Source organism: Procambarus clarkii, chromosome 71 (assembly GCF_040958095.1).
Source record: "Procambarus clarkii isolate CNS0578487 chromosome 71, FALCON_Pclarkii_2.0, whole genome shotgun sequence".
Classification (NCBI taxonomy): Eukaryota; Metazoa; Arthropoda; class Malacostraca; order Decapoda; family Cambaridae; genus Procambarus; species Procambarus clarkii.
The window spans coordinates 17,579,886-17,593,346 of record NC_091220.1 but is presented as its reverse complement, the minus strand read 5'-3'; the positions used below and the strand labels follow the sequence as shown (position 1 = coordinate 17,593,346).

General features: G+C 49.7%; 1 protein-coding gene across 1 annotated transcript in view; it reads left to right on the top strand.

Annotated features, from left to right (window-relative positions):
• The window catches only part of LOC123745476 (uncharacterized), a 77,716-nt gene that overhangs the window by 25,018 nt on the left and 39,237 nt on the right, over window positions 1–13,461 (top strand). The window contains exons 13-23 of the mRNA XM_069312248.1: window positions 1,776–2,114; window positions 4,396–5,007; window positions 5,388–5,714; window positions 5,983–6,315; window positions 6,419–6,520; window positions 7,192–7,512; window positions 9,370–9,627; window positions 9,856–10,049; window positions 10,294–10,660; window positions 10,780–11,109; window positions 13,122–13,427. Of these exons, the coding sequence (XP_069168349.1) occupies window positions 1,776–2,114; window positions 4,396–5,007; window positions 5,388–5,714; window positions 5,983–6,315; window positions 6,419–6,520; window positions 7,192–7,512; window positions 9,370–9,627; window positions 9,856–10,049; window positions 10,294–10,660; window positions 10,780–11,109; window positions 13,122–13,427 (3,489 nt within the window). The remainder of the gene's footprint in view (window positions 1–1,775; window positions 2,115–4,395; window positions 5,008–5,387; window positions 5,715–5,982; window positions 6,316–6,418; window positions 6,521–7,191; window positions 7,513–9,369; window positions 9,628–9,855; window positions 10,050–10,293; window positions 10,661–10,779; window positions 11,110–13,121; window positions 13,428–13,461) is intronic.

Genomic DNA, 13,461 nt, shown 5'->3' with positions numbered 1-13,461 from the left:
CATGCATAGGTTACCACTGCACAGACCCTTGTCCAGGCGTGTGTGGTGCTGGGGCGCAGTGTGTCGTCGTGGCCCACAGCCCGGTGTGTCGCTGCCACCCAGGACTGCTCGGAGACCCATACACTCGCTGCTCGCGCCCCACACGCCCTGTACCCAAGCCTCTCAGGCCCACACCCTGTGTACCCAGCCCCTGTGGCACTAACGCTCGCTGCCAGGTGACCATAGACCATGAAGTGTGCGTGTGTGCCGCGGGTTACTTTGGCAACCCGTACCTTGGTTGCCGGCCAGAGTGTGTGGTGCACAGTGACTGTGCGGTGCGACTAGCATGCGTCAGGCAGCGCTGCGTTAACCCCTGCCCGGGCACATGTGCCCCCGAGGCCCATTGCACGGTGGTCAATCACCACACAGTGTGCACCTGCCCCTCAGGATACACTGGGGACCCCTTCATAAGGTGCCGTCCTGCGCCACAACTTCCGCCTCTTGTTACATGTAAGAAATCTTCCTTCTCTTTCTTCTGTCATATATTTTTCTATGTAGTATATGCATGACCTAACCTTAGTTGTAGCTCGTGTACAAGAAAGTGTACCCACAGCTCCCTCGGTGTCGGGTGATGCGGACCCCTGCACACCTGGGCCTTGTGGCACTCACACCCAGTGTCGCATCTCCGCCGGCCTCCCTGTCTGCGCCTGTCTCCCTGGTCTGGTTGGTAACCCCTACCTGGGGTGCCGACCAGAGTGCCAGAGGGACCTGGACTGCCGACTAGACAGATCGTGTCAGCACCAGAGGTGTGTGGACCCCTGCCCCGGGACGTGTGGCAGGCGCGCCTCCTGCATCGTCATCAACCACCGCCCACAGTGTGCCTGCAAGCCCGGCTACTCCGGAGATCCTTACCATGCCTGCTCTCTCTCTAAACGTATGAGTCTTCCCTGTTCTGTCCTCTTGTTCAGTATCTTCCCTTAACTACTTTGATCACATCTTATATAATAACTTTACATTTTCCTCAATTCTCTAGTTGCATGACATTTTAAAAGCATGATGTAGTATACTTGTAATATGCATGACTTAATTGCTCCTGTAGCAGTAGACGTTATTACTGCATGCCTCTACTTCCCCCCCCCCCCCCCGCAGCTGCAGCACACTCCCCCACCTCCCCCTGCGCTTCCTCCCCGTGTGGCCAGTATTCCGAGTGCCGTGACGTGGATGGGAGGGCCAGCTGCACCTGTCTCGCGGGCTTCCTGGGCTCGCCTCCCAGGTGCCACCCTCAGTGCGTCGTCAACACTGAGTGCCCAGCACAGAAAGCATGCGTCAACCGCAAGTGCATAAACCCATGCATTGGTGCATGTGGCATTGACGCCGAGTGCCGCGTGATTCAGCACAGTCCCGTGTGTTCTTGTCGACCCCAGTACACGGGGAACCCACTCTCTCTCTGTCTCCCAGCGCCGTCTTGTAAGCATCACGCCTCACCTTACTCTTTCTTATCTCTGGTCCTTGTCTTGGGAGCTGATGACCGGCTTGGTAATACTGGCACACTCAGTAATATGTGTGTATTACACACACACCGTCACCCCTCACAACACACACACATCATCATCTTAGGCTGGCACAATGTCCTCTCTAAAGTCTGAATATCGAATATGAAAATATTGTCCAGTTCGAGCATCAGTCCTTCAGCTCTCAAGCCCGTGACCAAACTGTTTCCTCTTGACAACACCGATATTATATAGTGTTAGGAGCCCAGTGCTAGTAAATAACACAATGGTTGGGTCCTGTTACAGCGGCCCCACACCCTTCCCTGCCAGCCATCTCTCATCCCTGTGCGCTGAGCGGATGTGGCACTAATGCCAAGTGCTCAGTGCAGGGCGGTGCAGCGGTGTGCACCTGCCCACCCGACCACTATGGTAACCCATATGTGGCGTGCACACCCGAGTGCACGGTCGACTCTGACTGCCCTCGCTATTTGGACTGTGTGAGGAATAAATGCGTGGAGCCGTGCCCCGGGGCATGCGGCCTCAATGCCCTCTGTGACGTTGTCAACCACCAGGCCGTGTGTACCTGCCCAACAGGTTACACAGGCAACCCTTTCACCCGCTGCAACCTCGCGCCCCTTCCACCCAGTAAGTCTCCACGTCACAATGTACATAGTCACGTACCCACTTCGCCCCCACTTTCTGAAATCTTTTCCCCCTCAATGAAAACAATAGTCGAGAACAATGATTGGTAATAAGTGGACGAACCACCATGAGCACACAGCAGCTTCGGGTATGTGTGAGAGTGCGCTGATCCCTTCTTAAAGTTGACTTGGCGGCAGCAGCAGCTGCGGGGCCCCTACATACATACACAGATATGTATATAGATATCTGTATCTATGTACATAGATACAGTCTGCCTTATCACCTACATGTGATCACAGGCGTCATTCAGTATGCCGGTGTGCCGGTGATAGTGTTGGCACTGTCTAGAACTCCGTCACACAATGGTGCCAGTTGTACAAGATTTAATGATGAGGTGTGGTGGCACTGTGATTTTGGGGATTACCAGAAATTCAAGACAGCATTTTGGCACCTTCACCACATGACAGCTGTTGGCACCTTCACCACATGACAGCTGTTGACACCTTCACCACATGACAGCTGTTGGCACCTTCACCACATGACAGCTGTTGACACCTTCACCACATGACAGCTGTTGACACCTTCACCACATGACAGCTGTTGACACCTTCACCACATGACAGCTGTTGACACCTTCACCACATGACAGCTGTTGACACCTTCACCACATGACAGCTGTTGACACCCTTATTACATCACAGCTGTTGACACAACATCACAGGTGTTGACACACTCACAACATCACAGGTGTTGTGAGACACCCTCACCACAACACACTCATCATATAACAGCTTGGCAGTGTTGGTACTCCCGAGCTCAAAAGAGCTCTCACATGGCACCATAAAAGAGAACAGGAAGGGGTTCCCTGTGTTAACTTCCAGCGGTGGCTCCGTTAGAAACACCAAGCTGACTTCTTCACCGCTGTTACCTTGCCATCACCATCACATCGGGACTCTGAAACTGCCATCACCATCACATCGGGACTCTGAAACTGCCATCACCATCACATCGGGACTCTGAAACTGCCATCACCATCACATCGGGACTCTGAAACTGCCATCACCATCACATCGGGACTCTGAAACTGCCATCACCATCACATCGGGACTCTGAAACTGCCATCACCATCACATCGGGACTCTGAAACTGCCTTCACCATCACATCGGGACTCTGAAACTGCCATCACCATCACATCGGGACTCTGAAACTGCCTTCACCATCACATCGGGACTCTGAAACTGCCATCACCATCACATCGGGACTCTGAAACTGCCATCACCATCACATCGGGACTCTGAAACTGCCATCACCATCACATCGGGACTCTGAAACTGCCATCACCATCACATCGGGACTCTGAAACTGCCATCACCATCACATTGGGACTCTGAAACTGCCATCACCATCACATTGGGACTCTGAAACTGCCATCACCATCACATCGGGACTCTGAAACTGCCATCACCATCACATCGGGACTCTGAAACTGCCATAACCATCACATCGGGACTCTGAAACTGACAACTTACACTTAACATTATGGAAAGAACGTTTACCCATGATGGCAGAACTCACACCATTGGTGCCCTGCTGCTGCTGCTGAAGACTTCACCAGAGCTTGAATTTTCAAATGTCAATTTAAATGTGTAGCAATTAAGGAAGCCTGTGTGTGTGTGGATGTTTGTTGATGCTGTGTGCTCTTGTGGCGAGGCCCGGCTCTGGCGAGGAGTCGTGTGAGTGTATTAACACTTAACGGATGTTGCCACAGCCGCCGGGGTGTCAGACCCCTGCCAGCCGTCGCCATGCGGGGCCAGTACCTCGTGCCGTGTTGTGGCCGGCCGCCCTGTGTGTTCCTGTCTACCCGGGCTGCTGGGAGACCCGACCACACTCTGTCTCCCCGAGTGTACTAGTAGCCACCAGTGTGACTTGGATAAGTCGTGTGTGAAGCATGAGTGTGTGGATCCGTGTGTTGATGGCGTGTGTGGCCGCCATGCCTCGTGCAGGGTGGTGGTACACGCGCCTGTGTGCTCCTGTGCCCCAGGTTACACTGGGGACCCCTACCTCCACTGTCGACCAGTCCCATGTAAGATAAATAATCTACTCTTGTTTTAATTTATCCTGCATTTTGTCTCATAAGATATAAGGTATAGTTGAGCATGTATTTATGTATAGAGTTCTTATGGGCACAATCAACCATGCGTATATAGATTTGTAAATGATGATTAGGGCATGTGTTGAAGCATGACAGGATCCGGTGATGACTTAATACTCTCCTCTCTGTAGCGCATGTGCCGGCCGAGCCCCCCCGCACCCCATGTGCTGGGGACCCCTGTGGGCCAAATGCAGTGTGCCGTGAGGTCAACCAACAACACCAGTGTTCGTGTCAGCCTGGGTATGTGGGTACCGCACCTGCCTGTCGTCCTGAATGTGTGGTCCATGCTGAGTGTTCCACGCTCAGGGCCTGCGTCAACAACCGCTGTATAGACCCTTGTAAGGGCACCTGTGGAATTCAGGCTGAGTGCCGCGTAATCAATCACAACCCAATATGTAGCTGCGTGGCTGGCTATATTGGTAACCCATTCATCCGCTGTACCAAAACCACACCCACACCCCCTCCTCTCTCCCGTCCAACAACTCTACCACCTTTTGCCGACACACAAGCCCCTGTTCAGAAAGAGCCCGTCATCCCTGTCCAAGGTGAGGTCACCACCCACACACCCATAGCAATCCTACCTCAACCACCTGCCCCACCCTTCAACCCTTGTGACCCTGACCCCTGCGGCTCCAACACTATCTGCCGCGTCTCCCTCGACACCTACGTCTGCGAGTGTCGTCCAGGCTTCTTTGGCAACCCTGATGTTGGGTGTGGACCCGAGTGTGTCCTCAACAGCGACTGTGAGAGCGGCTACACCTGTGTCCGGAACAAGTGTGTGAACCCATGCCCTGCAGCCTGTGCCTCCACTGCCATTTGCAGTGTAGTCAACCACCGTGCTGTGTGTACCTGTCCGCCAGACCTCCAGGGAGACCCATATATACACTGTGCTCCTCTTCCAATCGTTGGTACCCCATGTAAGTCATCACACACCCCTTGTGTCTTTTAGATGATATCTCCCTGCACCATATATATAGTATACCACAGAGCAAGTAATGTTTATAGTGTACTAGATAGTGCGATATATGGTATACCAGACTGCACGTATGTGAATGACTTTTCCCTGATTGCCTTGAATCCGAAAGGATTAATAGTCCAGCATGTTATACATTGCATGTTGCAGTACCTCCACATGTGACCCCTGGTGTGCTGGTGCCATGCGAGCCTAACCCGTGTGGCCAGAATGCTGAGTGTCTCCCTGTCAGCCCCAGTGGCGAGTGTCGCTGCCTCCCAGACTACTACGGCAACCCATATGACAAGTGCCAGCCAGAGTGCACTACTGACCAACAGTGTCCTTTCTACCTCTCCTGCACCAACCAGAAGTGTGTGGATCCTTGCCCTGGCACGTGTGGCACCAATGCTGAGTGCCAGGTGGTGACCCATGCCCCTGTCTGCTACTGCAGACCGGGCTACACTGGAGACCCCTACAAGGCGTGCCGTGAGGAAATAGGTAAGCATGTCCTTTCCTTTCTATACATATTTGAATGGTCTCTTTAGTCTGTGTTTTTATACAAAATCTACATTTCCTGTAACACTGAAGAATTCTTGAATGTCTCATGATTAACTTGCTGTATGTTTGACACTCTACTTATGTTACTGGTAACTGCACCATTAGTGCAAGGGGTTGTAATAGTGTAAAATATCTACTGTGTTGTGCAAGATTGGCATTTCTTGTTTATGTGCATAAGCTAGTTGAGAATAACATTTGCATGTTGTAGTCACCCCCGCTCCGACACCCGTGGACCGCTGCAGCCCCAGCCCCTGTGGGCCTAACTCCAAATGCCACATGACCAAGGGTCGTCCAGTGTGCAAATGTCTGCCTGGTTACTTTGGTACACCACCCAACTGTCGGCCTCAGTGTATCGTCAACTCTGACTGTGAGGTAGAGAAGGCCTGCATAAACCAAGAGTGCCGTGACCCCTGTAAGGGGACATGTGGCACTGAAGCGCTGTGTGAGGTGGTCAACCACAACCCCATCTGTTACTGTCCTAGTCATCTCACAGGCGATCCCTTCATACGCTGCTTCGTACCACCCACCGTACCACCCACCGGTAAGTTCACTCCCTGTGTCTCTCTCCCGCTAACACTCCGTTCCTCAGGTAAGCCTCCTAACACCCCCCTCGTCATTACTAATGCCAATTGTCCCATTTTCAGAGACACATTCAGAAAAGGAGCAGGAAGGAAGCCCCTGTGATTCTGACCCTTGTGGTCGGGGGGCGGAGTGTAGCGACAAGACAGGTGTTGCCGTGTGCACCTGTAAGCCTGGAATGTTTGGTAACCCATACCAGCTTTGTCGACTCGAGTGCGTGGTTAATTCTGACTGTAGCCGTGACAAGGCGTGTTCCCGCAACAAGTGCGTGGACCCGTGTCAGGGCGCATGCGGGGTGCACGCTGAGTGCGTTGTGTCGCACCACAGCCCAGCCTGCACCTGTCCTCCACCCCTCACGGGTGATCCCTTCTCTCGCTGTGTCCTCGTCCCTACCAGTAAGACACCTATTACTTACCAACTTACCCCCATGCTCCTTGTAAATGCATGGGTTCATCTCAAATACTTTATATTAATACTATCTCATTAATCTACATTAAATATCTAATGTTGGCATAACTTACTAGACTGCATTATATTTAATGTTCTCTCAATTTACCAAACAAGAATCCGTCTGTAGTGGTCTCACAATTTACAGAATTAATTATTTATCATTAAATCTCTCTTGGCATTCTTTACAGCTAATTAATTTCGAATTTTGGACCATGTTACTAGCATTATTCTCTTAATTTTCTAACAGTTAACTTAACCAAATTTTACCCTTGCATCAATATCTGTTATTAAAATATATTTCACTAATTTAGAGGATGTTAAGGGTGGTAGTGTGCATGTGTGTAAGACATGCACTATAACTAATGTGGACGCTGCGTCACCTCCACAGCCCCCGTCACACCGGATGACCCCTGCTCTCCACCCCCCTGTGGCGCCAATGCACTCTGCGAGAGAGACGCCAACTCTTACAAGTGCAAGTGTGTCCAGAACTACTTTGGCGACCCATACACAGAGTGTCGTCCCGAGTGCGTGGTCAACACGGACTGTGCCAGCAACCTAGCCTGTCGTAACCTGAAGTGTATTGATCCGTGCCCTGGTACCTGTGGCACCAATGCCCAGTGTAGCACCGCCAATCACAACCCGATCTGCAGCTGTCTTGCTGGCTATCAAGGCAACCCATATGAGATTTGTCACACCATTAAAGACGAGAGTGAGTGTCAAGTTGGTCACACTAGAGTTCATGTGCTAATGAGTTAAAAAAAAAAGGTCCTGTGTTCAGCTTTAATGACTCCCACATTGATTAATAATAAAGTCAATTCAGAGTTTTGAAAATATATGACATAGTGGGGAGGATGACCTTGTTAAGGTGTAGAGTCGGAGGGAAGCAGGTGGTCACACAGCTTCCCTCAGTGAGCATTTGTTTAGGCAGATATAATGCTTGTGTAAGGTCCGCAGTTGCTGTCTCGCACTTCGTATCACCGTTCAGTTATCGATAAGTAATAGTTCGCTCTAAATGCTATTCACAACGCTGTTTCTCTCAATTGATATTTCTGTTCTAAATGTTATCCATGGCAATTTCAAGTCCTATAATGAACATAAGCAAAGACCTTCAATTTGGACTACAACCTGGATACCGTCGTCACTTTCACTCATGTATGGAGGTTGTGAGTTGTAGGTTATTGGTGTTATCACGCGTTATTCTGACATGTTCTTTGCGCTAGATATTTATGTAATATTGGCTCTTTAGTGATGATAACTGACCCAAAAGCTGTACTGACCTGTATAAAATTTTCAAAAATGAAGTGAATCACTGTAACAACTTTCTGATGATTCCTTCAGTTGCTCTTGCACGGGCTTTTGTCAAGCAATGCCAACTGTGCTATCTTACACAACGTTTGTCTGCTTAAGCGTGCGTTACAATAGCCTGTGCTATCACTGAAATATTACAGCAGGCTCGTGACCGTAATGCTTGTATCGCTCTCCCGTTTCATTAGTCCCACTAGAACACCCCGACCCGTGCCTGCCAAACCGATGTGGGCCCTTCTCGACCTGTCGGGTAGTGAAGAAGCGGCCAGTGTGCGAGTGCCTTGCAGGGTACTACGGTCTTCCTCCTCAGTGCCACCCAGAGTGCATAACTAACTCGGACTGTCCCAAGTATCTGGCAGTGTGTGAACGAGAAGTGTGTGGACCCGTGTGTAGGCACATGCAGCCGCCTGGCCCAGTGTCAGGTGGTCAACCACAACCCTCTCTGCTCGTGTCCACGGGGGTACGATGGTGACCCATACATCCAGTGCCACCTTCACAGTAAGCCACTTCCCTCACCATGTACCGCACTTCTGCTCCCCCACACACACCTCCCATCACACATCTACCCTCACCCCCCCCCACACACCTCCCATCACACATCTACCCTCACCCCCCACACACACCTCCCATCACACATCTACCCTCACCCCCCACATACACCTCCCATCACACATCTACCCTCACCCCCCACACACACACCTCCCGTCACACATCTACCCTCACCCCCCACACACACACCTCCCATCACACATCTACCCTCACCCCCCACATACACCTCCCATCACACATCTACCCTCACCCCCCACACACACCCCTCCCATCACACATCTACCCTCACCCCCCACACACACCTCCCGTCACACACCTACCCTCACCCCCCCCCCCCCCCCCACACCTCCGACACCTTCAGCTGCACTTTTGTACACAGGATGTCCAAGAGTTCTGAACAAAACCTTAGTCATCCATTTTGTGCAGGTTGGTTCTCCTTTGTCTAATCTGAGTACAAGCTCAGTCGTCTGATATTCATGGGGTGTTGATTACCATTTCTGTTAGAGATCTATCGTCATTTTATGGCAGGAATCCAGAGGCTGGTGTCATGCGCCCTTCAGCCATCCGCCTCTGAGGCACCAGCTTCCCGCCCTCCAGAACTCTTGGACAGTCTAGCTTCCTAGTTGCAGCTACATTTTTTGTAATACTTGATACAACATGTATACAAGAGGTGGAACTTCCAGTTGTATAACGAGGAACTTGATCATTGCAGCAACCACCCCCACCCCCATTATTGTGACCACTCCAGACTACACCTCCCCACTGCCAGTGGTCACCACACCACTTCTGCCCTGCACGCCTAACCCGTGTGGTCACAACGCCCTGTGCTCACCTCGGGGACACAACTTTGAGTGCTCGTGCTCGGAGGGTATGTTTGGCAACCCATACATTGAGTGCCGCGCTGAGTGCGTTGTGGACTCTGACTGCGCCAGGGACAAGGCGTGCGAGAGGAACAAGTGTATTGACCCATGTAAGGGTGTGTGTGGAGCACAGGCTGAGTGTCACGTGATCATGCACAAACCTGTGTGTATGTGTCGTGCGAAGTATACAGGAGATGCCTACACATCCTGCAAGCCAATCCCTACGTGTAAGCATTACTCACTCACTCTCTCAATTACATATGATTTTATACTAATAAACCTCCATAATATTACACCTTCATGGTATCTGTGTTTGTGACTGGTGTGTGCCCCTGCAGCTGTGAGCTCGACCCTGCCACCAGTCGTGAAAGGCCAACCCTGCGACCCGTCCCCATGTGGCCACCTGGCGGAGTGTCATGAAGAGGCTGGTCGCCCACTCTGTCAGTGCATCGCGGGCTACTTTGGTGACCCTCACGTTGCCTGCCGACCCACCTGCTCGGCCGATTCACAGTGTGATTCTGGGCTAGCGTGTGTGAATGATAGGTGTATCGACCCATGCCCAGGCACTTGTGGCGTGAATGCAGAGTGCAGGGTGCCCAACCACATCCCTATTTGCACTTGTCCGGCAGGTTACACAGGCAACCCATACCAGCGGTGCCTCTTTCGTCCGGGTATGACATATTCTTCAACTTCTCTCTTTTCCTGGCTTCTCATAATATTAATTATTAATGCATATTAACATTATCAATAAAATACTGACCAACATCTTGCTATAGATTGCCTTCGCTGTGGCATCATTATGCATCTTACACTTCCCCATTCTAGTCGATGACTCGTCTGAGGAGAAAGAGGACATGTGTGAAGTGTGTGGCCCCAATACTGACTGTCGTGAGGTGGGAGACCGCCCCGTGTGCACGTGTCGTCCAGGTTTCATAGGTGCCCCACCAAATTGTCGTCCAATTTGTGTGGTGAACGGTGATTGCCCGGCTACTCTGGCATGCAACAGACAAAAGTGCATAGACCCTTGTCCCGGAGCATGCGGGACAAATGCCGAGTGCCAGGTCATCAACCACTCGCCAGTGTGCACCTGCATCTCAGGCTACACCGGAGAACCATTCGTCCGATGCAACCTTATCCCAATGGGTAAGATCCCCCCCACCACCTGCTTTCCTTCCTGGGATACCGTTATGCTACACACAAGTGTGGGTGCCACTTCTTCCCTGCGTCTTGTGTACTAATAATGTAAATTGCATATGTTTCAGCCGGGACCAGCACCTTGCGACCACTCGAGAAGGAAGACGACCCATGTACCAAAGGACCCTGCGGCGCAAATGCTGAGTGTCGGGTCCAGGAAACCCGTTTTGTGTGTATCTGCAAGAAAGGCTACTTTGGAAACCCGTACCAGCAGTGCCGACCCGAGTGTGTCATTAACTCGCAGTGCCCGCAGTACCTGGCATGTGTCAACCAACAGTGTAAAGACCCGTGCCCGGGCACCTGTGGAATTGATGCTATTTGTGAAGTGATTAACCACAATCCAGTGTGCACCTGTCCGAGGACCATGACTGGGGACCCCTTCATTCGGTGTGAGCCATGTAAGAGCCACCTTGACTTCTCTTTACATTAACAAATAGCCCTCACTCATGGCAGGTGCATGACACCTAAATCTCTGCCTCCCCTGCCACCTTCCATGTGTTTCTCAGCCTTTATTTACATGCCTCTTTATTTGTGCTGGTTGTCAGTGTCCTTCCAGTGTTGGCATAATGGTGGGGGAAGGTGGCAGAGAGCCTTCCACAGTGGCACTAGTCGAGAATGCCTAAAGGTACCTTGAGAGATTTCCAGACAACCTTAACTTACAATGAGGGAAGGGAGTTAATCATAATGAGAGGGAATATCACCTAAGTGGGAGGAAAAGTCACCTAAGTGGGAAGGAAGGTCACAAAAGGGGGAAGAATGGCCACCTAAGTGGGAGGAAAAGTCACCTAAGTGGGAAGGAAGGTGACTTTGTTACTGCATTTATATTACCATGAGAGGAGTACTACAAGGTGTTTTAATATATCACGTACAGTTGGTGCCCCTCCGGACCCGTGCAACCCGGCGCCGTGTGGACCCTACACCAAGTGCCATGTGGTAGCGGACAGGGCAGTTTGCTCTTGTCTGCCAGGCTACACTGGCAACCCTGACCTGGGCTGCAAACCCGACTGCACGATCAACTCTGACTGTCCGCTGAGCCAGGCCTGTATCAACATGAAGTGTGTGGACCCGTGTGTAGGAGTGTGTGGCGTTGGAGCCCTGTGCTCCGTCGTCAGTCACAATCCCCTATGCAACTGTCCAGACGGCTTCTCCGGGGACCCGCTTCTTGCCTGCAGTCTGAAGCCATGTGAGTAGTTCTCAGTACCACTCGACACTAGAATAAATATGAGGTTGAGTAACGGTAGTATTCTTTTTAAACAATTATTAAAAGTCAAACATTAGAGGAATGAAGAGGTCATGTTTATTGCTTGTGGTCCAGAGTGTCTCCTGGTATTTATCGAGTGTGTGTGTGTGTTTGTTTCATTCACAGTATTGGGACTTATGATCTACTTTATTATGAACACAAAATCATTGCAGATCTTGATTTTCCACAAAAATATAATGACAGTTAATCTGACAGGCTTTGATATTCAAATATGATTTGAAATTATTTTCCTGTTTATATATATATGTCGTACCTAGTAGCCAGAACTCACTTCTCAGCCTACTATTCAAGGCCCGATTTGCCTAATAAGCCAAGTTTTCCTGAATTAATATATTTACTATAATTTTTTTCTTATGAAATGATAAAGCAACCCTTTTCTCTATGTATGAGGTCAATTTTTTTTTATTGGAGTTAAAATTAACGTAGATATATGACCGAACCTAACCAACCCTACCTAACCTAACCTAACCTATATTTATAGGTAAGGTTAGGTTAGGTAGCCAAAAAAAGCTAGGTTAGGTTAGGTTAGGTAGGTTAGGTAGACGAAAAAACATTAATTCATGAAAACTTGGCTTATTAGGCAAATCGGGCCTTGAATAGTAGGCTCAGAAGTGCGTTCTGGCTATTAGGTACGACATATATATATATATATATATATATATATATATATATATATATATATATATATATATATATATATATATATATATATATATATATATATATATATATATATATATATATATATATATATATATATATATATATATATATATATATATATATATATATGGCACAACTCTCCTAAACACGAGAGTTAAGTTAAGTACACGAGAGTTTGGGGTATTTAAATACTCCGAAATTACCATCTCTTTTAAGGGTCTGAGCGGGTGGTGGAGAGGGTTAAGGCGTACCTGTTATGCCAGTTGCTGGAAGGCTTCTGTGCTGGCTAGGGTTCGAGTCTCCTGGTGGGAAAGTGTTCTAAAGTTGTATATATATATATATATATATATATATATATATATATATATATATATATATATATATATATATAATTGCATTTACTAAAGCATTAAAAATATAGTCGTTAGATTATACTGAATACATTGTTCCTTGCAAATAACATTATGTACTTGTTGGGGTGTCAAGTGGTGCCATTGGACCCGTGCAACCCTACGCCCTGCGGTCCCAATGCCAACTGTGGTGTTACTGGCAGCCGGGCTGACTGCTCCTGCTTCCCGGGTTACATTGGCAACCCGTATGTGGAGTGCCGTCCCGAGTGCACCATCAACTCAGACTGCCCCAAGTACCTAGCGTGCGTCAACCAGAAGTGTAGAGACCCCTGTCAGGCCGGGTCATGCGGCGTCAACGCTCTCTGTAATGTCATCAACCACAAGGCCGTGTGCACGTGTCCCCGGAGATACGACGGTGACCCTCACGTGGAGTGTCGTCTTGGTGAGTACCCACCTTGATTTGCTTCGGGCCTAGT